Here is a 26,799-nt window from a genome sequence, read left to right as displayed (position 1 = left end):
GAAATGGGAAAGACAAAAAGAATAGAGGCACAGCAGCTTCCGAGGTCATCTTGCTTCTCAGAGACCTGGGCTTCAGCAACCTGCCTCAAAGGTCACTGGAGGTAAAAAGCTAGGTAGAAGTTTTTAGTCCTTGGGCATAGCAGGCCCCGGGGAAAGTGAGCAATATGGGCTGTGCCACCTCTCCTTCCCAGGAATCTCTGATGCCCCCAGAGCCTCCTTGTCAAAGTTGGGGGAGGGCCTGGCCTTCTGAGAGGGAGAAGGAAGGCAAGAATACTCTCTTGGAACCCAACCTGAGCCCAGAGTCTATGACACATGGGTTTCAGGGAATGGAATGTGAACTCAGCTGTGGCCCAAGTTAGAAGGGACAGGACTCTCAGAGTGGAAGGTAGTCAGAATGGGGTCAGCATTTTACGAGCCCCTTCTCCCATACTGCTTCCCCCTCAGGGCTGAGTGACCTCTGGAGGACTGAGGTTACTAGACAGTATGTTTAATTTCACTGGGAGAGGTTGGTGAGACCCGGATGCCAGTGGTTGTGTGCTGATGGCCTTATGGTGTGTCCAGACAGCTCCCCTGGGCCTTGGTGTAAAGAAGCTGTTAGGAAGTTTGCTGGGGGAGCACTCTCTGGGTGAGTCCTCCCTCTGATCGCCTCCTCCTGCCCCACTAGCCTCTGAGCTGGTTCTGACAGCTGAGATGCTCCAAGAGGGAGGAATCCTTCTCCTGGGGACTAGAAGACCCAGTCTGCATCCAGGCCCATCACTTATTACCTCTGTGACCTTCACTAAGTTACAAAATTACCTGAACATGTTTGTCCTTGTTTATAAAATGGCAGCAATAACCGCTTTAACTTGGGGGTGGGGGGAGTCTGGAGGATTAAATGAGATAGAGCAGGGAAGGCACTCAGCCCTGTGTCTGGAGACTGTGGGTAGTGGTGATGGCTTTCCTCCCAGAGCCAGATCATGTCGTCCAGTCCTCAGGGACAAGTCTTACTCATCTTGATGCCTTCAGTACCTGGCCCCACGCCCAGGGTATTCGATAAGCGTGTATTGAAATGAACAAAAATTGAGGACAAGTCAGAAGGTCATGGAAAAGGAAGGGTCTGACAGGATCTGCCTGTGACCTTAAAAGGTCAAGGACCCAAGTCCCCAGGCCACAGCCAGGACCTAGCTCCTTCAATTTCAGACATACTTACATTGACCAAGGACTTGGTATTTAACTGAAATTTAAATTTAACCAGGTGTTCCGTATTTTTATTTGCTAATCTAGCAACACTAGGTAGGGAGTATCGTTCTACCGACCACAGGGTTCCCGTCCTCCGTGCCTTTCTTCCTGCCCCCCACCCCGAGCCTCACTGTCTGCAGCAGGGAGAAGCCCCAGTCAGGCACTACAGTCTCTCATTCAGCAGATGTTAGTGTCTGTCCACCAAGCCCCCATTCCTCTGTGAGGCACTGGAGGCACAATGGTGACAACATCACAGTCCCTGCTCCCCATGGAGCTCATATTCTAGAATGATCACAAGCGTAGTAAGCCAGGGATTCAGAAAATAAACTGCGAAGAACATTGAAAAGAAGAGGGCTGGTCTGGATGGGGCAACAGGACGGGAAAATCTCTCTTGGGGGGACACCCAGGCTAATCCGAAGGCTGCTAATGGGGCTAGCTGTGTGTGTGGTGGGGGGAGATTCTAGGCCCTGAGGCAGGAAAAGAACTTTGGCCATCAGGGACTAAAAAAGAACCCCCTGGTGCCGGGCCATGGGGAGGACACAAGACAAAGCTGGGAAATGAGAAAAACAAAACAAAACAATGCTTAAGGGCCTTATAGGCTCTGGATGTTCTGAACACACACACACACACACACACACACACACGCACACACACACGCGCGTGCACACACACGCACACACACACGCACGCACACACACACGCACATTGAAAGGCTTGTGGGGAAAGGGTTTATGGTCTGAATGATGATTCTTTTTTTTTTTTTTTCCCTGAATGATTCTTAATGCTTCATTGAGACTGAAACAGAGGAGCCTTAGTTGGAAGCCAGCAGACCACTCTAGAGCCCAGGAAAGAGAGGATGGCAGTTGGGAGACCTGTTGGAATTAGAAGTGGAGGAACCCCCTTTGGAGGAAAGGTTTGCTGGACCTGATGGGAAACTCCATGTGAAAGGTAAGGAGGACTCAAGGACCACATTCTTCAACAATCAGAAAGGAGGAGGTGATGCCGGCAAGACTGGGGTGTAATGGGGTGAGAACCAAGAGTTCTCCTTGCGGCAGGTTCCATTGGAAACATCTGGGAGACCTCAAGTAGAAATGCCGAGTCTGTTTCTAGGAGTCAGAGCTCAAAAAGGAGGAGCAGGCCAGTCAGCATCAAGGACTTGCCACCACACGGCCCACAACAATGGACCCAGGGGAAGAGGAGCTCGGGACCGAGTCCAGGGTCACGGGCATTAGAGCCACTATGGAGAGGAACCTGCAGGAAGAAAACCAGGAGAGCACTGTGTGAGGAAACCCAGAGAGGCAAGCACATCGGGCCAGGGCCGGCTGAGTTCAAGCTTCAGACAGAGGAGAAAGGAGGCCAAGAGGCTGAGTTTGGCGATTTTCTTACAAGTAGGTGGGGTGGCGGCAGATGCCAGACATGGGGGAGGGTGAAGAGGGAAGGGCAGGGGATGAGGTAGGAGCAGCCAGGGTCGCCCACTCTTGGGAGGAGTGTGACTGTGACAGCAGCAAGGCTGTGCAGCTGTGGCTGGAAGGGCAAGGGTCTTGGAGAGGATTTCTTTAAAGATGAGGTACAGCGTGTTCATGTTCGCATGCTGATGGGAATGTGCTGGCAGGAAGCTGGAGAGGAAAGATGCAAAGGAGAGAGGGGTTAACCCATCCTCACATTCCCCTGGCTTCCCCAGCAGAGATGAGAGTGACCTTGCCCCTGGACCCAGACCCAGGCACCTGGTCCCTCCCCAGAGCTGGATGGAGGGCCAGGGCCCAAGGCCTTGGGGTACAGGAAACTGGGAGGGGAGGGCCTGTCTTGCCGTGGAAGTAGAAAACCGACACTGGTAACTGAGTAACTTCTGGGAAGGGGGCAAAGGCACTGGCAGACGCCGGAGGAGCAGAAATAATCCGTCCCGCTTGGGCGGTGAGGTGGAGCTGATGCAGGGCGAAGCATCCCCCTTGGGGACCCAGGCACAAGCCCTGTTCTCAGTCTTCCTCTACCCAGTCCCCTACCCCCAGGGGAGTGATGGAGCTCTGTAGGCAGAGCACCATCAAGCCAGGGGCATGCACTCAGTGCCAGGGCCAGCCAGCTCAGTTCCCTCCACCTCAGAGCCACTGCCTGCTTCAGACCCTCAGCAAGCATACTACCCAGACAGAGGGACTGGCCAGATCCTCCCTGAGCTCCTGCCAGGCAGAGGAGCCTGAGCTCAGGGTTCTGGTTCTGCCCATCCCTCAACCCCACCAACCGCTCCCTCTCCAATCATCCCAGCTGCTCAAGTCCCAACTCACCATCCACCCCCCCCAGGAGACAGGCCTCTGTCTTCTCGGTCCCCAGCCTGTGCCCTATACCTCCCTGCCCCGCCCCTGGCTAGATTCCAACTTCCTCCAGCTGCCTCACAGCATCTGTGAGTGGACTGAGTGAGTGGTGGGCTGGTCTGTGAGTGCAGCGGCTGCTGATGGGATCCGGGCCTTCTCCCTTTTGTTTCGGCACCTCTGTCCTCTCTCACCTTGGGGCGAAGGCTGCCCAGGTTCACCTCTAAGATCACATTTCATGGGCCAACAGTCCAGATGAGGGAGGCCAGATGAGGAATTTCTGCTCTGGGTTCAGCTCCCAGGTATGTCTCCTCCTCCACAGCAGACCTTGTCCCAGGAAAGCAGGGGTTTGAGCAAAAGAAGGTGCCAGGCTCCAGAGAAGGGGGTTGGGGCCCTTTCTGCTGAGGAGGAAAAGAAGGTGAGAATCACTGACCTGGGAAGTTTCCATGAACTGTGGCTATGGGGGAGAAGGGAGGGAGAGGGCAGCCGGAGCAGGGCTAAGTGCAGGGGGAGGGAAGCAAGCTCACAAAGTGCTTTCCTTACCATAAACTTCTAATTAGATCCCATGGTAAACAGACACCCTGGACCCGCCGGGAGGAATGAGAAGGCCTGGGCACTCTTGCCACCAGGACATCGGAACAGGTAGAAGTGTTTGGAGAAAGCAGGAATCATGGGCCTGGACCACTGGGGGTGCTGATTCTAGGTGAGGGGGAGGCAGCTTGCCCGGGTAGGACACAAAGGCTGTGCCTATCCCCGCCCCCTCTGCCTCCCGGCATGGAAGTGTGGTCTGTTTATGGGCACACTGTGAACGTGAGTGAGAGGGAAGGGGTCCTGGGGGGTCCTTGGGAGCCCCGAGATCTGTATCTGCTGCTGACTCAGCCATTCCCCCCACCCCCACCCCACGACACCTCTCTTCCAAGCTGATGGGAACAAAGCGACCGCAAGTTTCCAGTTGTAAAAACTGGGGAGGGGCCATCAAGAACAAAGATCAAGGCTTCGGATTTTCCATGACACTTGCACAGGGGCGGGAGCACCGGGCCTATTGGGCACAGTTGCGTTGGCCCAGGCCCTCTGGGAAGCAGGAAGCTGCCATGGGGGCACGGGGCAGTGCCTGCCTCACCAGTCGCGGTGCCCTCTCCTGGAGCGGCCGTGCCAGGAGGCAAGCTGACTGCCCTGCATGGCTGTCTGCACTGCATGTCCTGAACTCTGGGCCTTCCCAGCCCCAATTCCTCCCAGCTCTCTCAGACCAGATAGCCTCAGAGGCCAGGAGCTCAGCCAGCAGCCACTGAGCCCACAGCACTAGGCAGAGGTCAAGACTCAGGAGGGAGAATGGGAAGGAGACAGAGACAGTACATAGGAGAAGGGAGTGTGGACTTTGGGGTGGATGGGATTGTAGGGTAGCTAGAAGTCAAAAGGCAGCTGGAACCTCGCTGCCTCCCAGGGTCAGGCCCATCTCTGTGTCCTGCTGCACCATGCCGCCCACCTCAGGAAGACTGGGGGAGCTGGGTTACAGAGGAGGGAACCCCAGACACATGATGGTGCATCTTTTTGGTGGAGTACTCTTTAGCTGTTAAAAAGAAAAGTGAAAGAAATCTATATAGACTGACAGGGAAGATGACCAAGGTATAGTCAGTGAAAAAAAGTTGAAAAACAGTATGTAGATTCTGATACTATTTTCTTAGAAATAATTATTTTTAATGAGCAACTATTAATAAACAACTTTTTTTTAGATTTTATTTATTTATTTGACAGAGAGATCACAAGAAGGCAGAGAGGCAGGCAGAGAGAGAGAGAGGGAAGCAGGCTCCCTGCTGAGCAGAGAGCATGACGTGGGACTCGCTCCCAGGACCCTGAGATCATGACCTGAGCCGAAGGCAGCGGCTTAACCCACTGAGCCACCCAGGCGCCCTAATGAACAACTATTAATTAGCAACTGTTGTCTTTAGATATGTATATCTAAATAACTATTTGTGCTTAGAAAGAAGTATGAAAGGATACATGCTGAATTGTTAAAAGAAATTATGTTTGGGATCATTTGGATTAGAATTAGAAAAAAAGGAGAGACTTTTGTATTAGAAATTTCTGTAACAACAATGAATAATCAAAAAAAAAAAAAAAGACGTGGGGGATGGTTGCAAGCAGTCCAAGTGTGCAGATAGAGCCGGGCGCACGGACATGCCAGGTACACACACACTCACAGAACTATGCTCACACGAACCACATCTGGCCCACCAAGGAGGACCCCGCTGGTAAGTCTGGCAAAGACTTGGGCACACACCTGGCTCAGGCATATCCTCCTGGTCCCAGGCTGCCTTGGCATGTGTCAAGCAGGGCCCTTTCTAGGCATCTATTCCCTCCCAGATGGTCTTCTAGCTCCTTCTAGCTAGAGAGTAGCTTCCCTACCTTTCAGCTACTCTCCCCTGGGCCTCCATCCTTTCTTGCCAGGTTCCCAAACAGCCAGGCCCTAGGGAGTCAGGAAAGACAACAAATCCAGGAGGGAAGCACCTGGCTTGGCTGTGAAGAGGGCCCCCCGGCTTCTCTGGGCACTGGGGAGCTGCTCTCCAACATTCCAACACCAGGGTTGTCCCAGGGATTCTGATTTGACTAAGAAACTGCCCCAGGCATCAGCCAATCCAAATATCCTCCTGGTTTTCCACTTACTGGTTGGGTGGCCCTTGACTTGTTATCTAACCTTTCTGAACCTCAGTATTCTCATCTGTAAAGTGGGAATAATAAGGTTACTGTGAAACTCAAAGATGATACTATCTAAGAGAATGCTTTGGAAGATAACAAGGAAATGATGATCACAAAAGTCAGGAGACAGTTCCCTCTGGGGCGGAGGGGTGGGGCTGATGAGGGAGGCACACAGGACTTCCGGGGTGCTGATGGTTCTCTATTTCTCTACCTGGCCCATGGAAACATGAGTGTATGATTTAAATTATTTATTAAACTCTACATATATGTTTAATAGAAATCTTACTTTTTTTACTAAGAAAAAAATGCTTTGCAAGGTTTCGTGTTCTGCATAAACGTACAATTGTATTAGGAAGTACAAATTCCCATTTGTTCTCCCTGAGCAGCCTCTGGGACTTGAAATTTTACTGTGGTCTAAGTTAGCCAGAGGTAAGGATCACCTAATAAGTAGCTATTTCAGTTATAAGTTTAGACCTGTGTTGTCTTCCTCACCAGGGGAGACCTGAGGGCAGACGTGCCTCTAGGGTGTGCATGATTAGGGGAGTCGCCTCGAAGACAGCTGTCACTCCACTCACAGTCCTGAGCCAGCTCTTCCCCATGGGACCTTGCCCCTGCAGACTGCTGAGCAATGCAGGCACATCCTCCCACCCAGACTTCCTGGCCAGAGTAATCCTCACTCTGCAAAGAGCAAAGCGCCTTGAAACCCAGACCGCCTACTCTCCACCCCCACCTACCACCCCTTACTCCTCAACAGCCCAATCACTTCCTTGGTCCTCAGGCCCAGCCATTTCCTGCTCTTGCCTGAAAAGTCAGCTCCCCCACTCCCAATTCCCAGCCTCTCCTACTCCTGCTCCTTGCTCCCAAGACTGTAAGGCACTCTGCTCCTCCTGCAACAGCTCCTCAAGGCTCCAGAGCCCAGTCTGTACAGGGGCATCACTGTCCTTACGGGCTGTGACTCCAGTGGAGGGAGCCCTCAGGAGGACCTGGCGTGGAGGGCAGGACCTCTCTGCCCACCCAGGCCTGAGACCCCATGCTCCGCCCCCATACACACACCCAATGGCACCAGGCATCCCTCAGGGCTGAGCCCAACCTGCCATCAGAGGCCACAGGAATTTCCATGTGGGTCTGGCCAGGGCCACTGCCTAGTGGCCGTCAATTCCCTACCCCCACATCTGACTTGCTCCCTGTCTCTTTCTGACTTGGCTTCTGTTCGACTATATGATTTACTCTCTCTGCCTGAATCCCTGAGTTTCTGTGGGTCTCTGTTTCAGCAATCCTCCCCAGCTAGCACAGGGGCAGCGCGAAACTTCCATCCGTGTGGGGGGCAGCCCATGGCCCCTGCTCCTGGCCCTTGGCCTGGGCCTCTGCCAGCTGGGAAGGTGGTCTCTGGCTGAGCGCCCCCTCCCACCCCCCGCCCAGTGGGGAGGTGACTAAGGTGAAGGTTTTGGAAAAGAGCCTGCAGGCCTCAAAGGCAGAGGAGAATGAAGAGGGAAGAGGCCACTGATGAAGCTGGAGTTGCAGGACGATGGCACTTCTCTCGGAGTTGCAAGTTGTGGAGCACGGTGTTGTTGGGGGAATGAGAAGCCCCTGAGGGAACGGGGGGCTCTCTGAGATATTGTGTCATCAAGGCTGAGAAGGAAGTCGAGCTCTGGAGAAAAACAGGTTTTGGGTGAAATAAAGGCAGGTTTCAGGGATAGGTGCTGATAATAAGTTCTTTCCAGTGTCTAACCTCAATCCTGCCTGCTGCAGAGCAACTCTTTCTGTCTGTTTACTTCTTGCATCTTCAGAGTCCATGTAAGCCATAAAGCGAAAGCCAACGCAAGAGATGCTTGTGAGTGGCAGTGAGGTTCTCTCCTCAGCCTGGGGAGCCACCAGGGTGTCTCCTCCTACCCCCAGTCACCTGATAGCTCCCCAGCCTTTGGCATGACCTGGAGACTGAGCTGTGGGCAGTGGCAGCTTCAAGTCACTTAGACAATCTTCCTTTCACTAGTTTATTTATTATTCTTTTCCCGCCTCTCCACCCCTTCCCCACCAGCTGCTTAAAATATTTTTTCAAACAGAAAAATCCAACCACAGCTGGAAACCAACCCTAAAGTTAGTGGGGAATGTGGGAGCTGCCGGAGTTGGGGCGGGGCTGTGAGAGGAAGGGCCCCAGCCACGGAGACAACCTTCCTCTGCAGGGGACCCGGTGGCAGACCACGGAGAGGGCATTTGGGTCCCATCGTTGCTCCACAAACAGTCTGCAAGGACCCATGACACAAATTGGCTTAAGTAAAAGCGGGGGACCCTCCCCTCAAGGAGCTGTAGGCTTAAGGAGAAGGTAGGGCACCGACAGGAGCATATCAATGACAACAGCCTCCACTGAGACAGGATTTCCTATGCAGAAGGTGCTGGTCTAAGCACTTCACACGCATCCACTCACTCAAAGCCTTATCAATCCTGTGAGGAAGGTACTATTGTTCTCTCCATTTCATGGAGGAGCAGACAGAGGCACGCGGAAGTTAAGGAACTCACACATCACCATACAGCTGGTATAGCAGTTGGGCTCTATGCCCAGGGGGTTCCAGAATCCAAGCTCCCAGTCACTGAGGGCTAGGCTGCCTTTCCAGGATTACACAAGGGGAGAGAAGTATAAACAAATTAACATGAGATGGTCCCTGACAGGGGGTTAGGACAGAAGTGCTTCATGGAGGAAGTAACATATGTTCCTTCTGGAAGGAGAACGGGGATTGAGGGACTAAGCTCAGTGGCAGGGCCACAACCCTAAGAGCAGAGAAAGCAGAGGCAGGATCAGACACAGAGACAGGACCCAAGAGGCCCAGCTCCCAAAGTGTGGCGCCCATCACGCAAGGGGCTGTCCTCACAGCAGCCCAGTACTGAGAGGAGAGGGATGCCAGGCCACCATTGTGGACAGTGATCCGGATTCATGGTCTATCCCTCCAGCACCCTGGCCTGCCTCTCCCCTCGACACCTCCCTTACCCGCCCAGTTCTCTCACTCTCACTCTTTGTACTGTCCTCTTGTCTGTAAGGAGGGCTGAAAGACAAAACAAGAATACTCAAAAACTCTTTTTTATACAAATGTTTGGGGCGATTTAATTTAGACAAAAATCACTAAGCTATCTTGGTCGGGATGGATGGCTCACTAGAATGACCACACAGCCGTGTGGCCCAAAGACCCCAAGAGATAGGAAGGTGGGTCATTGGACCAGATGCTACTCCTGAAAGACCCGCGGATCCCCTTACCCAAGAATCCAACACTGCCACTGGATGCAAACAGCAAGAGGTTTATTGTCACGCAGGTACCGGCGGGTGGTCGGCAGCTCCGGCTAACCGAGCACCCCGACCAGAGTGAAGCGGGGTCTTTTATAGGAAGGTACAAACAAGTTTTGGGTGGGGCGCAACTGATTGGTGGACAGTTTGAACTTTTGAAAAAGGCATACTTGGAGTTTGCGGGTTGGCTCCAGGGACCCGCGCGCGCGAAGAGAGCGGCGGGGGGGAGGGGGGAATAAGCTGATTGGTTATGAGGGCCCGTGCGCGCGAAAGGAGAGGTGGGGAAGGGGTACAAGAAGGGGGAAGGGAGGAGTGCCATCATGGCGTCTCTATTATTTCTATAAGCCACGCGGCTAGAGAAAGGTAAGAGAGCAATTCACACAATTGATAACCTAATTTCATACCTAAAAGCCAGCGGTTTACAGAAAAGCAAACAAGCAGTTAGTTATCCTATCTATCTACTAGGGGAGGGGTCTATCTAGGAGAGGGGTCTTTCACTCCCTGCCCTGCCTCTACTTGTCTCTGCGACTTTTACCAGGTCGCTTGGCTTCTCTGGGCCTCAGTTCTCTCCCTGGATCTGTCTGGTGTGCTCCCTTTCGGATTCAAAAGTCCCATGAGCTGAGAGTCCTCTGAGTCCTACTGGGTTCTCTTCTCCACACCTATGGACTTGGAATGACCAGCTCGGGGGATGCTCAAAGCTAAGGCAAAGATGGTGACAATACTGCCAGGACACCCATCTAGCTATTCTCCAGTATGCCTTCAACTGTAAGCTTCTGAGGGCCAGTGGGTAGGGCATCATAATCTTGATGATGGCTCTGATTTATTGAACACTTACTACCTGACAGGCACTCTCCTAAGAGGCTGTCAGGGAATAACTTATTCCATCATTTTAACAATGTTACTCATAAGGAGCCTGAGGTACAGAGGGGTTAAGGTCAGTGCCCAAGGTCACAAGCAGGGAGAGGCTGAGTCAGGATTCCCATGCAGCCATCTGGCTCCAGAAGCCACTGGAAGGAGGCAGGTGCAGGGCTTCCACAGAGGACAGGGGAGCACTTGGAGGGCAGGGACTATGTCCTCTTTGTCACTGTCTCCCGGGCCTGGACTCCCTGAAAGATTGGGATGGCCTTGACTGGTATGGGGTAGAACCAGGAGACAGAGCTGTGAGTTCTAACAAGTTGCTAGTGTTCAGGAATTTGTGCAGACTAGCTGCCTCCACGCCCATGATGTGAGGGCCTCTGAGCCCATTCCCAGGTCTGAACCAGTTAGGCCCTGATCATAGCCACCAGAGGCAGGTCCCTAACTGTCCCAGGATGGGCTGCCCTCGGGCGCCTCCAGATCCCAGGAGCGGGCTGCTTCCTGTCCCACCAGGCAAGGGCTGGCCAGCCAGTCCCCAGGCCTGCTGCTGCAGTAACCCAGCTTTGTGTGGGCTCCTTCCTTTAGAAGCTGACCGCCTCCTGGATCCTTCTGTGGAGGGGAACAACCCCAAACCTCTGCAGGTTTTAAGGCTGAGCCTCAAAGGGAAGAGAACTTCCCCACGTGGAGGCCTTGGGTGCTGGGCCTCCCCCGCCCTCTGGTGGAAGGAACAGAGCTGTGCACGAGCCTGTACTGCCACTTAAGTCCAGCCTTCCCTCGCCTCTGCTGCCCTCTGTCCTCTCTCCTCCTGCCTCTAGTCATTCACCATGACTGCACGGCCACTGGGTACCAAGCACATGCCAAGAGATGGGGACACAGAATGTGTCCTGTGACTATGACACTGTCCCTGCCCTAAGGTGCTCCCCACCCCACTCATTCATCCAACTCACTCAACAAAATATTTAGGGAGCTCCTACTCTCTGCCAGGCTTTCTTCTAGGCTCCAGGGACACCATCCCTGCCCTTGGGGAGTTTGCAGTCTATCAGGACATCCACCCTGGTTCAGAAGGCAGTTACCATATAGTGGGGAGAGCCCAGGGGCTGGAGACGAGTACAGCTGACTGGTGGGACGGTGCTGCACTGATGCTGAGGGTGCTTGTGTACTGGGATGGGGATGGCAGGAGATCAGTGTGCAGGAAGACTGCTGAGTGACATCTGGGCGAGGCTTGCATGGCTGTGTAGGATCTCTCTGGGTGCAGGAAATGGGGCGTGGAGTGGGGTGGGGCAGGGAGAAAAGAATGTCCTACACAGAGAGGACAGAACGAGCAAGCACATACACAGTCAGCGTGTTTAGGGAGTTGCAAATAGTCTTCTGTGGTTGGAGTGTGTGGTGAGTGGGAAGAAAGCAGCACGAGAGTGGAAAGGGACTTGCAAGCTTTGGAAGGGGTTTGGGTCTTTTCCTGAAGCCTATGAGGAGCCTCTGAAGGTTTTAAGAAGCAGAGTGATAGGATTTCCATTTGCATTTTATTAAAAGACCACAAGACTAGACCACTCCCTCAATGGAGCATGGAGGAAGAGCCCGAAGGGCAGGTGGCCGTAGATGGAGTGGTGTTCGTATTCCAGCTGTGGGACATTGGGCAGGATGCTTCACCTCTCTGAGCCACGGAGGAACCCATCCATTAAATGGGGGTGTTGACCAGTCAGAATGGCTAAAATAAACAAGTCAGGAAATGACAGATGCTGGCGAGGATGCGGAGAAAGGGGAACCCTCCTACACTGTTGGTGGGAATGCAAGCTGGTTCAGCCACTCTGGAAAACAGCATGGAGGTTCCTCAAAATGTTGAAAATAGAACTGCCCTATGACCCAGCAATTGCACTATTGGGTATTTACCCTAAAGATACAAACGTAGTGATCCAAAGGGGCACGTGCACCCGAATGTTTATAGCAGCAATGTCCACAATAGCCAAACTATGGAAAGAACCTAGATGTCCATCAACAGATGAATGGATCAAGAAGATGTGGTATATATACACAATGGAATACTATGCGGCCATCAAAAGAAATGAAATCTTGCCATTTGCGACAACATGGATGGAACTAGAGCGTATCATGCTTAGCGAAATAAGTCAAGCAGAGAAAGGCAACTATCATATGAGCTCCCTGATATGAGGAAGTGGTGATGCAACATGGGGGCTTAAGTGGGTAGGAGAAGAATCAATGAAACAAGATGGGATTGGGAGGGAGACAAACCATAAGTGACTCTTAATCTCACAAAACAAACTGAGGGTTGCTGGGGGGAGGGGGTTTGGGAGAAGGGGGTGGGATTATGGACATTGGGGAGGGTATGTGCTTTGGTGAGTGCTGTGAAGTGTGTAAACCTGGTGATTCACAGACCTGTACCCCTGGGGATAAAAGTATATGTTTATAAAAAATAAAAAATTAAATATAAAATAAATAAATAAATAAATAAAAGACAAAAAAAATAATAAATGGGGGTGTTGATACCTAGTCTGCAGTGTTGTTGAGAGAACTGAACGTGAAGCTAGTGCCTACTACAGTGCCTGATACGTAACAGATACTCAGGGAACTATTACTTTTTTTTAAGCCGGGAAACCTACTAAGAAGGCTGTTGTATTGCCTTGGCAAAAGATGGGACAAGGCCCGACTGTAGATGGAGAGGAGAAGACACCGAAAGCTCTTTTGGACAGTTGACTTTCGGGATGGGGTCGAGTGTGGATTTTGTTTTTCTCAAATCCTCTTGAAGCTCACCTCTACCGTCTGTCCTCAGGCTCTGCCCTGTGGCTCCCTTACTCCTCACCCACAGCTTTCACTGCCTGCTTTGCACGGGGTATCCCCTCATTCACAGCTTGTCCCTCTTCCATGCGTGTGGTGGGTCTCAGACAGAGGCTACTGGGTGGGGGCGGAGGCACAATGCCCAGCACAGCTGCACACGCAGATAAGAGTTTAACTGCAGTTTCTGACAACAGCCAGGTGTGGATCTGTTTGGCCATGAGGTTTGTCCCTGAGGCTGGCACAGGTGGGGAGAGAGGCAGTGCTGGGGGAGGTTAACGAGGAAGACTGGCTGACTCTTGCTCAGGTTCCCTCCAACACTCACTGAGGAGTTCAAACCCAACACGCCCACCCTTGGCTTCCCCAGTTCCCCAGCCTAGGCAACTTCCTCCCACACATGGCCTGCGGGTGTCAGCTCCCCACACAGTTCCCATTCAGGAGGTCCAGAACTTCCAGGAGGGGGTGCCCAGGGGCGACAAGTCCCGTAGCGGTGGAAGCCGCACAGGGTATATCACATGTGTATAGCGGACACACAGGTTTGACTCACCATGCGTGTTTCTCAGAGGTTGTCAGCGGCGGAGGGGCTCTTGGCATTCACTAAGGCCCAAGGCCCCCACAGCCATCATGTGGGCCCTGGGAACAGTTGTTACCAGTGTTCAGGGGCCAGGAATTTGTCTCCTCAGTCTGCAAGTCCCCCTACAAGAGAATCGGGTTCTGGTGTTTGTGTTAAGATGTTAGCTTGTGGGGCGCCTGGGTGGCTCAGTGCTTTGAGCCTCTGCCTTCAGCTCAGGTTGTGATCTCAGGATCCTGGGATCAAGCCCCACATTAGGCTTTCTGCTCAGCGGGAAGCCTGCTTCCCTCCTCTCTCTCTGCCTGCCTCTCTGCCTACTTGTGATCTCTGTCTATAAATAAATAAATAAAATCTTAAAAAAAAAAAAAAAAAAGACCTTAGCTTGTATTTTGGTTTTCCCTATATGACAGTCCTGCCTTCCAAAGAGATAACGGTCCTTTGGGTTTCTTTGATGTCTGTGGGGGTGGAAATCGTTCTTAAAGGATTGCTTTAAACAAATGCCCTCTACTGTCTTTATTCAAGGGCTCAGCTCACTGGAGAGATGACACCGGGTGTTCTTGAAGTGCCACTGAGGAGAGGGGGAACCATGGGGAGATATGTGGGAAAGGGATCCTGCTGGAGAGTCTGTGAGGATTTGAGACCCAGGCCCTGGCATTGCTGTAGGGAATGGCTGCACTATGCCTCAGGCCTGCTGGTCCCTGGGCACCAGCTCTGCCAGCCCAGGCAAAGACACCCTGGCCCCAGGAAAGCAGTCACATCCCCCAAACCAGAGGCCTGTGGCACACTGTACGAGGATGAGAGAGCGTGACATGGTGGTGGCCTGCTTCCTGGGCTCAAAGAAGCAAGTGCCGGCTCTTTCACGTAACTTCAAGCAAGCTCACTTCTATGTGGAATAAAGGGAGCAGAATGAAGACCCACCAAAAGGGAGAAGAATGAAGCGCTCCCAGCTCTACACCCTCAGCCTCTGTGTCAGTGCAGAGGGACGCTGCCAGAGTCCCAAACGCTCCCCTGCACGGTCCGGGCCCAGGGTGTCGGGGGGGTGGTGGGTTCGGAGCAGAGCAGAGCCAGTCCCCTGCCTCCACCTCTCTCTTGGGGCCTTTCCTGCTCTCGGCATGGGTAGCTAGGGCTACCTAGAGCACATGGAGACAAGGAAGAGGCTGGGCATGAGGGGATCCCCAGCTGGCCCTGCTCTGCCCTGGCCCACCCGGAGCGCCCCAGTGAGCTCATGTCTACAGTAACCTCATGGCTCATAACCAGGATGGTGAGACAAAGCTGGAAGGCAGGCAAAGGTGAGAAGTGATGGGTGTCTCCTCAGGAATGTGCTGCCCAATTAAAACCGCCTCCCGGATGGCACGGGCTGATGCTGGGATTACTCCCTCAGGCTGTGCCGGTCAGCCTTCAGGCTGAACCATTCCGCAAACCATTTACTGACGGCCTACTGTGCAGGTGTTGAGCTGGGTGCCTGGGAGACAAGGAGATACGAGAGCCACAAGGGAGAACATAGTCTATCTGTACCAGACCCACTTTGGAAGCTGACTGTGAGAAAGTATCAGGGGTTCTGCTGATTAAGTCCCCAGGGCCCCTTTACAGCCCCTACCCACCCAAAGTCCTTTCTACTCTCACCACAGGCCCAAGTGCTTGGCCCATTCCCTTCTGTTTTTGAAGCATCCACAGCCCTCCATCTTCCTTTGGTCTCCCTCTCCTCTTAAGCTGGTGTAAATCAGGCTGCTGCCTCTTCAGTGTCCCTGCAACTGGGACAGTTGGGACCTTCTGTAATGTCCATCTGTAGTGTGGACATCAGTCCTTGGCAGGGTTCCAACAGAGGCCTCAAGGTGAGGCAACACCGGGTGACAAGAGGGTGGGTTCATTCCCCAGATTCCCCTGGTAAATTCCCTAACAGAAGTGGGTCCTCAGACAAGAAAGCTGAACTTGGAAGAAAGGCCTTACACAGGAAAGAGGCTTCCCTCTTACTAAGGGCAGATGTTAGAAGAGGATAGAAACCTAAGCATGGCCTCTGTAGTGTGTGATTAAAGCCATAACAGGCTTTACCCTTAGCTAGGTCTGTGTCTGTATCTTTTTTTTTTTTTTTCAATACTTTATTTATTTATTTGACAGAGAGAGATCACAAGTAGGCAGAGAAGCAGACAGAGAGGAGGAAGCAGGCTCCCCGCCAGGCAAAGAGCCCGATGCGGGGCTCGATCCCAGGACCCCAGGATCATGACCTGAGCCGAAGGCAGAGGCTTTAACCCACTGAGCTACCCAGGCGCCCCTGTGTCTTTATCTTTTAAGATTAAATCCCACAGTGAGAGACACGCCACAAAACACAATTTTGGTGAGGAATGGTTATCTTTCTCATGTAATAAGAAGTCATAAGATAGGTAGTCAGGGGCCTGAATGTGGCTCCAAATGCCACAGGGACCGAGGCTCCTTGTATGCTCCTACCCAGCCTCCTGCTACATGCATTTTTTTTCCTTGTGGTCACAAGACGGCTGCCCTCTCTCCAACATTAAGTCCAAATTACAGACAGGAAGAGGATGGTTGAAGGACCAGTTGAGTCTCTGCCCCTTTTAAGGAGCTTTCCAGGGAGTGCCACACAACCTCTGCTTATATCTCATTGGCTCAAACTGAGTCACATGGCAAGAAAGGCAGAGAGATGTATTTTTAACTGAGAATATCGTTGTCCCAAACACAGTAAGATTTGTATAAATAAAGAATATAAGTTAGTATAGAGCTTGCAAAGAGAGAGGTGGAGACCAGATTTCAGGAAAGAGAAGGTACAGGCTGGGAGGTAGAAAAAGAGGAACAATGGCTCCTTGTTGCTTTTGATAAACATTCTTTCCTTGACCAAACTTTAGTCAGGTTCCTAAAACTTCTCATAGGCCCATCTGTGTGCTTACTGCAGAATCCAGTTTTAGCAAGAACTCCCAACTCTGGATACTTGATCATTCCACCACCACCGCCCCCCCCCCCGCCCCCCCAAGGTGATGTCTGATCACTCTGGCCTGTCTTCAGCAAGAATCCTCTCAGGTCAGTTTAGCCAGAATTCTTTTTACCTTTGAAGTTCCCTCTTAGTAATTTTCCATGCACTGATCCCCACTCTGCTCCTTGGCTCTGAATTCCCACTTGCTGATGCTGTACTCAGAGCTGTGCCCGATACCTTCCCCCCACAGCAAGTCCGAACTGCGTCTGTCCTTATACCCATTGCCATCGCCCCCTTTAGTAAAGTCCGCCTTATGGTCTTTCACAAGGGTCATTCACTATGTCTTTTTCAGCTCTTCTTACTTGAAAGGCTCAGTGGACCGACTGTGACCAGCAGTTGGGCAGGGGGCTAGACAACAGGAGCACACCGCCTTCCCCACATAATGAGGAAAGAGATACAGAGGTGGCGGACCTCGGAGGTCGCCAGCTTCACTCCCCATTGCCGCTCAATTGAGAATCTCTCCTTTCTCCAGCATCATCTTAAGCAATGTCACCTGCTTAATGTCTGCCCTCTGCTGCAGGTTAAGCGTAACCTGGTAGTCTGTACAAAGAAACCCACTCTTTTATTTTTTAAAAGATTTTATTTATTTGAGAAAGAGAGCACAAGCGGGGGGGGGGGGACCCACCCTTTTAAAAGTGTTCTCTAACCCCTTCCGTGCATGCCTTCGTGTGTGTGGACGATTAGCGACGGCGACGCCTAAAAGCCGCAGAAGGGCAGTTTCCATGTCTTCTAAGCATCTTTACACCCTCAGCGTCCACACTGCCCCTGTGCTCAAACAGCAGTTGAGAACGGCTTTGGCAGCTGCAGGCTCCTTCCTCGTTCCCAGGCAGAGGCAACGCGCCTCGGGACACTTGACTCAGGCACCTTTCAGCCTTTCTGAGGAAGCGGAGCGTCGCCTTCTCTCCCCGCCCGCTCTCTCTCCCCTAGTCTGCTCCCGGAGCCGCTCTCCACCGCCCTCTGCCCGCTGGATTCCGAAGAGCGCATGCGCGAGCGTAAGCCGGCGTTTCCCCGACCCCGCCCCCCCTTCACCTCCTTCCCGGCGCCGCAAGTCTTCCGGCGCGTGCGCAGCGAGTGCGGGCTGCTGCGAGGACTGAAGAGGCAAGTAAACCTGCCGGAGCTGGCAGGTAGCTGCGGGTGCGGCCCGGAGAGGAGCTGCCAGGAGTCGGCGCCCTGCAGGTCTGGGGACGTCGGCGTTCGCTCACGCCTTGGCGACTCTGGTGGGCCCGGAGCGTCACTCTGTCAGGGGGCGTGACCTGAGCCCGCCTCCCGGGACTGGGAGTGGATGGGGATGGGGAGCTCCAAGGCCTGTTGTTGATTTGGGGCTTGTTTGTCCCGGAAGGTTTTCTCGAGGAGAGAGCACAGAGTTTGCAAATAGTGGACGGGAAGGGGCGAGGCTGGGACCTGGTGGGAGCTGGGGTGCGCCGAGTCCCCGGGCTGTGAGGAGCTGGGCAGGTTGGCGGAGGGGCTGCTGTTCCCCTGGATATATGTAGCAGGTGGGAGGGAGGTGGGGAGCATTGCTACAAAATGAAGATCCTGGTAGAAAACGCGCAGGTGTTTGAAATCACGAACGGCAGTTTGGTCATTTTTGTGTTTTCACTTTTCTCAGACAGAGAAGCAGTTTGCTCTCTTCTGGCGCGGTGGGGCCACTAACCTGCATTCGCTTGCCTCTCTATGCCCTAGGACATGACACAAGTGGCACATCCCGGCTATGGGGTCCCAGCATTCCACCTCTGCTCGCCCCTCTTACTGCAAGCGAAAGAAAGAGAACAGGGAGGATCTGCTGGCCGACAGGGAGCAGGAAGAAGCCATTGCTCAGTTCCCATATGTGGAGTTCACCGGTCGAGATAGCATCACCTGTCTCACGTGCCAGGGGACAGGCTACATTCCGACAGGTGAGAGGCTTTGGTAATCATGGGAAGGATTCCCAAGGTACGCACAGGGCTTCTTCCATCTCCCAGGCAGAGCTTTGCTTCTAGGCAGTACTGTCATAGTCATAGTCGGAGACAGTGCCCTGAACAGGAGCCAATTGAGCTGACTTGATAAATTTGGGTAGGTTCCACAGCTTCTGTTGGCCTCCTTTATCTGAAAGCCCTTCTTCACTTCCATTCTTTTGTTCTTTGTTTCCTTGCTTTGGAACATCCAGTTTGCTTTATGCTGTGGGATCTGTTGACAGACCCATCTCTTTATTGCTCTCACTCATAAGGCCTGGCACAGCTTTGTAGGGGAACCATCTTGGAAGCTTCTTTTCAAGGAAGCAGGTAGTAAATCATTAACAGCCTAAGGTCTGGAAATATTTCAAGCGGGGAGAGAAAAACAGATGCTCAGGAGTGGCGCCTCCACTAAGGATAAGATCATCTGTCACTAAGTTGGACCTCAGAAAGCCTTAACACTTTAGATGGAGAGTCACAGGTGTTTGCAGCTGGTAAGAACCCTAGAAACTATCCACTTTATAGGACATGCCTCCCTGTGACACGTGAGGAGACAGTGGCCTAGGGAGGGAACGACTACTTCCCCAAGGCCATTCGGCAGCTCCGGGCCATGGGGTAATACGAGAACAGGAACCTAGATTGCTCAACCTCCGTGTCATTGTCCTGGTAGGATTAATGTTTTGCAATTTATGGCACACTCTCTAGATTTGTTTCTTGTTCCTTAGGCCCAAAATGTGAAGCCTGTATCACAGAAATGTCTAATCCCAGGCAAGCATGTGTGGCGGCAGGTTGATGTGCGACATAAAGGAGAGTGGCGTTAGCGCGTGGGATTTATTTTTATACCAAAATAATTGTTCGGTTCTTTCCTAGAACAAGTAAACGAGTTGGTAGCTTTGATCCCACACAGTGATCAGAGACTGCGCCCTCAGAGAACGTGAGTTTCATGCCTCTCACCTATCAATACTTAACTTCTGTCCTTTTTTCCCTAGTCCATATATTTATGAGCACCAGCTAACTTTTTGAAAACTTTTATTATCTGTTCTTGTAAATTCTCAATTTCCTTTAATACTCTGTGCTCAAGCAAGAGATCTCTGTCCCATCACAGTCTGGGATTATGGAAACTACTAGAAACATTCCAAGGGCCAAGTGAAAGAGTTAACTTGGAAGGTTTTGGAGAAGAGGGGTACTATGGGAGGTGAAGAAATGTTTCTGTCCCCAGAGCTCCTCTCTTCAGCTTCTCTCCCCAGATGACAGATAGCATTCAAATGGGTTTTCAAAGGCTTCTCCCCACTCCACTCATTCCTCCCTGGTTTGTGGTTCCTCGTTCTTTGTACTTTCCCCTTCCCCTCATTCCTGGTTTTGCGTTTTATCTTCACTAACTGGACCTTGATATCTGACTACCCATCTGGTTATGTGCTGTGTCATTCCAGCAAGCAGTACGTCCTCCTATCTGTCCTGCTCTGTCTCCTGGCATCTGGTTTGGTGGTTTTCTTCCTGTTTCCACATTCGGTCCTTGTGGATGATGACGGCATCAAAGTGGTGAAAGTCACATTTAATAAGCAGGACTCCCTTGTCATCCTTGCCATCACGGTAAGATGGAGGGCCTTGCTTCCCAGATCATGCACCTGCAAGTTTTGGACTCGGAACACTCATCCTTGTTTTCTCATTTGCCCTGATGCAGGCCACCCTGAAAATCAGGAACTCCAACTTCTACTCAGTGGCAGTGACCAGCCTGTCCAGCCAGGTTCAGTACATGAACACAGTGGTTGGCACATATGTGACCACTAACGTCTCCTTCATTCCACCTCGGAGCGAGCAACTGGTATGCTCTTCTCTTAGGGTCCTTGCTCCATGGGCTTCAGAGAGGAGGAGTAGGGGACTCTGGGATGCTGTAGCCTCATGACTTTGCTCTCCATTTCATTTGCATTGTTAGGAACTGTTTGGTGAGGAAGATCTGACATGCCCTGTAATTATGAGAAAGTAGGAGAAAAATCAGCATTTAAGTGTTAGGGGAACAAAAGAATTTGTAAGAGCAAACAATTCACTACGAATCAAGAAGAGGAGGTATTATAGTCTGAGGTCTGTTGGCCCCTCAGAAGGGAAGGGGTTGCAGACATTGTTAGAGGGACACAGTCTGTATCAAGGACCATCTTGGGGAAGTATTTTATATGTGACAGGAGAATGCTCCCAGGTCTGTGGATTGCTGATAATAGTACTGTTCTGTGTCAGGCAGGCCTGCCTGGCCACAGACTGATGCTGGTGTCTTATTTTCAGGTGAATTTTACTGCGAAAGCTGAGATGGGAGGACCATTTTCTTATGTATAGTAAGGACAGTGTTTGTTCTCTGTATGTGTGTTCTCTGCTGGATGAAGGGGATTCAGAGTGTACTCGTTGATTGGGGCCAGTCCTCCCTTAAGTCCCAGGCTTTGGCCTGTGGGTTCCCTAAGCTTTGGCCATCTTGAGGTTTATTTGGAGGATGTGTTGTTGGATAAACGACTGAGGTGCTGGAATTTCTAAGAGAACAGTAAGCCACCAGAAACATCTCCAAGCTCTAGCATTTCTTAGTGGGTCTGAAAAAAAACAAAAAGTATTATGTGGAAGGGTGCATGGACACTGTGGGGACTCCGAGCTAGTGAGCCTTGGCAGCACTTAGGTCAGAAGGGAAGGGGAGGGCAGGGGCCCCAGGTAGGGCTGACCATGTAACTCAGTACTCTTCTGATGATACTTTTTCTTTTCTTTTTTCTCTTTTCCTTTTTTTTTTTTTTTTTTTTTTTTTTTTAAAACCAAACTGTCTCCCTGTTTGCTGTTCGGTATTCGGTAGCTTCTTCTGCACATTGCCCGATATCCTGGTGCACAATATAGTGATCTTCCTGCGGTACGTGGCTCTTCTCCCTGTTCCCTTGGCCTTTTGTGTTTGCGTCCAGACCATCAGGCTGTGTGACCTCACCACCTCTGCTCAGGAGGTGCTGTGTGAAACACAAGGCAGAGGCACCTAACCAAAGAGGGGATACCCAGTGCCTTACAGGCACAGATAGAGTAGACCCTTGGGTATCCCCTAGATACCCCTAGATACAAATCACCAAATTCGTAGTTGGCAGCTAGAGAGTTTTCTCCATGAAGTTGGGTCTAGTTTTGTGATCCCTTTAGAATCCTAATGAGACTAGTAAAGAATTGAAAAGGTTCTCAAGGTGTAAGGACTGAGCATTTGGCCAGGTTGCTTTTTGTCCACACAAATTACCCTGTGTCATGCATGGGTCTGCAGGTCTGGCCTAGAATCTTGACCACGGAATCTACTGATGAGAAGCACCTGCTGTGGGCATGTGAAGTGTGAGGGTCTGGAGCAGGGTTTCTCAGCCTCAGCAAAGGATTCACAGTCCTTTGTTGTCAGGAACTGTCCTTTGCACAACAAGACATTTTATAGCATCCCGGGCCTCTGCTTGCTAAGTGCCAGGAACAGTCACCACTTTCCCTTGCCCTCAGTTGTAACACCCCAGACAATGCCAGAAGTTTCCTGTGGGGTAAAATTGTCCTGAGTTTAGAATCGCTTCTTGAGAAAGTCACCTCGTGACATAGCCTTTCTGTGAATGTACAAAATTCTGGTCTCCTGGTTACATAACCATGAAGATAATGCATCTGGGGCCCATGGATTTTGTTGCCTGAGCTTGCAAGAAGTTATTTAGGCAATTTTTCTTACTTTGTCTCAAAAATCGAATTTATTCTTCTTGGTTTTTTTTTTCCCCCCAGAACTTCAGTGAAGATTTCATATATTGGCCACATGACCCAGAGCTCCTTGGAGACACATCACTATGTGGATTGTGGAGCAAATTCCACGGCTGTTTAGAAACTGCTCTTGGTTCTTCCATGGCAGCACCTGCCAGAAGAGACAACATCTGTTCCCAGGGCCTGAGTTTCATACCTACCCCAGGTGGTAGAAGTAGAGGAGAAGTTGTTTCTCTTAATCCCCAGCAGACAAGCTCCTGCCACTTGCAGGGAGAACTCTCTGTGGCGCCACCTGTGTTTCTCAGAACCAGCAGAATCACTGCCCAGTGCCTAGCCTGTGCCCAGCAAATAGTAGGCACTCAGAGCAAGTTTGAAGAATTGAATTCTAGTCTTTTCAGCTGTTCTTGGGGCATTACGCACTGAAACCCTACGGTGGTTCTAGGTTAGCAGACCATGGAGTGACGTGAAGGTTGGACTGTTCCGGCAGCCGCAGAATGGTCTCACTCGTCTGCCCAGAAGAGGCAGCAGGGTGAGAACATTTGAATACCTAAGAAAGCACAGACCGTTTAATAGGGGAAATTTTTGCACCTGTTCACAAATGCCTAGGAACTTCAAAACAAAACCCACAACTTTTTCCTGTAGAAAGCTACAATTGTTTTTACCAAGAGTCTATGTGAGGCTTGATTACCCTTCATCCATTGGCTGGAACATGGATTAAGGATTTGGTAGAAAAATAAACCTGGCTTTTGATTCATCTGCGTCTCCTCTGATTACCTGAATGTCTTAGGAGCCACCTTCGGGGGACTAGAATAGTTGCCTGTTAAGTGGGTCAGCACAGGATGGGAGGGAGGCAAAGGAGCCTGACTGCCCTGTCCCTGTGAGTTCCCCTCGGCCACAGCAGCCTTGCTTCTCTCTCCACCTGGCCCCCATGGTGACAGGCTGCCCCCCTGCTCTTCCAGGACAGAATGCTTCACTCTGTAGGTAGGGCAGACGCCTGCCGGGTGAAGCTTGCTTTCCTGTGGAGGAATAACTTCCCCCACCAATGGTCTGAGGCTGAAAGCTCCCTGATGGGTGGCCACCCTTTTGGCACCCAGAAAGTGGGCTGCAGCCCTATGACGGCAGCTAATCCCGTTGAGTAGCTTGAGCAGTTAGGTTTCAGAACTCGCTGAGCTGGGCTCCTTAACAAGCAACAGATGAAGGCAGGGAGTCTGTGTTAGTTTTTGTTCCCATTCCTGTTACTCAATATTTGCCTCATGATTTTTGCACTCTGAATCTTCTGACGATGCTTAAAGTTCATGACTCTTTGGCTGATGTTGACCGTAACTGAGTAACCTAAAACTGAGGGTTGAAAGTGAAGCTTCAGCACTCTCGCGGATCCTTCAGCAGTGTGTTTGGACGGGATAGTGATGTCTGTCGGGTGCAGCAGAACAGGAGTGCGTCGCCGGTCCTGAGAGCACTGTCCCAGACGGAGCGTGCCTGGAACGCATAAAGATGTTCACAGTTAGATGTCTTCTCTTTCGTTTTCCCATTTCCCAGATGGCCGCCTGCCCATTTTTCGTGTAATTTTGAAAAGGTTACTTCGTTCTGAGTAACATTTTATGGCTGTGTGCCTCAGTAACATGTCTACTAAATAGTGGTTTGGAATTCAGCTATGATATTCAAATGAGAGCACTTAGAATTTTTAAACACATCTGACTGCATAATGCTATATGAATTCTCGTGCCTATTTATATCCCTGGCATCCCAAATGACACTTTGGGATGTTCTGCCCAATTTTATTATGCTATCTGTCAATTACTGAGTAAATGCATATAATTTGCTGTCAGCAGCACCAAAATGGAAGGGCGAGTGGTTGGCTTGGGTGTCATTGCTGTCTCTGTTGTTTCTCTGGTGTACTGAGATTTGGAGAGAGTATGTTTCTTAGGAGGTAAGACTTTACTAGCAATCTCTGTAGTTTCTGGCTTGGCCTGTATTCTAATCTTTCTTGTTCTAAATGACTTCTGTGACACCGGTGGAAATCTCCATTTGTTCACTTAAGCCAGAAAACTGTTTATTGAGCTCCTGCTGTGTGCCAAGGATGGTGTTTTGTCTGATGCAATTTATCAAGAATCATAGCTAGAAGTTTAACTATCACAAGCTTTTGATATTTACCAGGCCCCGTATAGGTCACAGTTTACCTTACCTGTCTATCCTGCAACCCCAGTTTACCCAGAGTAGAATCCCCGAGATCCCTGGATCAGCTCTTCTAGGAACTCTAGCCTCGGGTGTGAACCAAATTATTTTAAAAGCTCTGTCCATTCGGTGGGACCCTGGCTGGCTCAGTCGGTAGAGCATGCGACTCTTGATCTCAGAGTCATGAATTCAAGTCCCACATGGGGTGTAGAGCCTACTTTAAGAAAATAATAATGAAAATAAAAGACAGAGCCTGTTTACAAAAGCTCTACATGAATCTAAAGGGTCCCAAATACTTCCTCTCGGCAAAGTAGTTCTTATTCTTTGCCTTTATCAGTAAGATTCTGTGTTTTAATTTCAGCATAGTGAACATACGGTGTTCTATTCGTTGTAGGTGTGCATTAGTAGTGACTTTACCCTTCTGTACCTCGCTGAGTGCTTACACGGAGTATACTCCTCACTTGCTTCACCTGTTTTGCCCACCCCGCACCCATCTCTCCTCTGGCGACCAACAGTTTGTTCTCTACAGGTCTCTGTTTCTTGCTTTCTCACTTCTCCTTTGCTTATTTGTTTTATTTCTTCAAATCCACAGATGAGGGAGGTCACATGGTATTTCTCTTTCTGTGACTTACTTCACTTTGCATTATTCTAGCTCCATCCACGTTATTGCAAATGGTAGGATTTCATTCTTTTCTGTGGCTGAATAGTATTCCATTGTGTATATAGACCACATGTTCTTTATCCATTCATCAGTCAGTGGACACTTGGGCTGCCTCCATAATTTGGCTTTTGTAAATAATGCTACAATCAATGTAGGGGTGCAAGTATCTGTTTGAATTAGTATTTTTGTACTTTGGGGTAAGTACCCATTCACGTGATTACTGGATCATATGGTAGTTCCATTTTTAATTTTTGAGGAACCCTCATACTGTCTTTCATCATGGCTGCCACAGTTTGCATTCCCATCAACAGTGCAAGAGGGTTCCTTTTTCTCCATATCCTTGCCAACACATGTTGTTTCTTAGGTTTTTGATGTTAGCCATGCTGACAGGTGTGAGGTGATACCTCATTGTAGTTTGGAATTGCATTTCCCTGATGACGTGTGATGTTGAGCATCTCATGTGTCTGTTGGCCATCGGGACGTCTCCTTTGGGGAAATGTCTTTTCATGTCTTCTGCCCATTTTTAAATTGGATTATTTGTTTTCTGGATGTTGAGTTGTATCAGTTCTTTATATATTTTGGATATTAACCCTTTATCAGAGACGTTATTTACAAATATCTTCTCCCATTCTGTAGGTTGCCTTTTAGTTTTGTTGATTGTTTCCTTCACTGTGCAGAAGCTTTTTATTTTAATATAGTCCCTATAGTTTTCTTTTGCTTCTGTTTGTCTTGCCTTAGGAGACCTATCTAGAGAAATGTTGCTATGGCCGGTGTCAGAGAAATTACTGCTTATGCTCTCTTCCAGGATGATTATGGTTTCAGGTCTCACATTTAGGTCTTTAATCCACTTTGAGTTTATTTTTGTGTACGGTGTAAGAAAATGGCCCAGTTTCATTCTTTTGCACGTAGCTGACCAGCTTTACCAACACTGTTTGTTGAAGAGACTGACTTTTTCCCATTAGATATTCCTTCCCCTTTTGTCAAAGATTAATTGAACATATGTTTGTGGGTTTATTTCTGGGTTTTCTATTCTGTTCCATTGATCTTTTTGTCTGATATTGTGCCGGTACTATACTGATTTGATTACTACAAGTTTTATAAGTTGAAGTCTAGAATTGTGATACCTCCAGCTTGGCTTGGCTTTGTCAGAATTACTTTGGTTATTTAGGATCTTTTGTGGTTCCATATAAATTTTAGGATTGTTTGTTCTTTGAAAAATGCTGTTGGTATTTTAATGGAGATTGCATTAAATCTGTAGATTGCTTTGGGTAGTACAGACATTGTAACAATATCTGTGCTTCCAATCTATGCATGGCATATCTTTCCATTTCTTTGTGTTCTCTTTAATTTCTTTTTTCAGTGCTTTATAGTTTTCAGAGTATAGCTCTTTTACCTCTTTGGTTAAGTTTATTGCTAGATATTTTTTTTTTTTTCGGTGTGATTTTAAATGGGATTGTTTTCTTAATTTCACTTTCTGTTCCTTCATTATTAGTGTATAGAAATGCAATGGCAGGGTGCCTGTGAGGCTCAGTCGATTTAGTATCTGCCTTCAGCTCAGATCATGATCCCAAGGTCCTGGGATCAAGTCCCACTTCAGGCTTCCTGCTCAGTGGGGAGTCTGCACTTCCCTGTACCTCTGCCT

General features: G+C 50.3%; 1 protein-coding gene across 5 annotated transcripts; it reads left to right on the top strand.

Moving 5' to 3' along the window:
* Positions 1–17,672: 17,672 nt before the first annotated feature.
* On the top strand, positions 17,673–23,078 carry TMEM106C (transmembrane protein 106C). 5 transcript variants are annotated; one of them, XM_059185539.1, is made up of 8 exons: positions 17,673–17,774; positions 18,357–18,568; positions 19,475–19,538; positions 20,035–20,194; positions 20,286–20,426; positions 20,879–20,928; positions 21,426–21,479; positions 22,349–23,078. In XM_059185539.1, the coding sequence occupies exons 2-8, from the start codon at positions 18,385–18,387 to the stop codon at positions 22,443–22,445; spliced, it is 750 nt and encodes a 249-aa protein (XP_059041522.1). In that variant the 5' UTR covers positions 17,673–17,774; positions 18,357–18,384; the 3' UTR covers positions 22,446–23,078. The 5 variants fall into 5 exon arrangements, with proteins under 5 accessions (XP_059041522.1, XP_059041518.1, XP_059041519.1 ...); XM_059185535.1 differs by having other exon boundaries at positions 17,695–17,852; XM_059185536.1 differs by having other exon boundaries at positions 17,715–17,893.
* The last annotated feature ends 3,721 nt before the right edge of the window (positions 23,079–26,799 follow it).

Source organism: Mustela lutreola, chromosome 8 (assembly GCF_030435805.1).
Source record: "Mustela lutreola isolate mMusLut2 chromosome 8, mMusLut2.pri, whole genome shotgun sequence".
Lineage (NCBI taxonomy): Eukaryota > Metazoa > Chordata > Mammalia > Carnivora > Mustelidae > Mustela > Mustela lutreola.
This window is presented reverse-complemented; position numbering and strand designations above follow the sequence as displayed.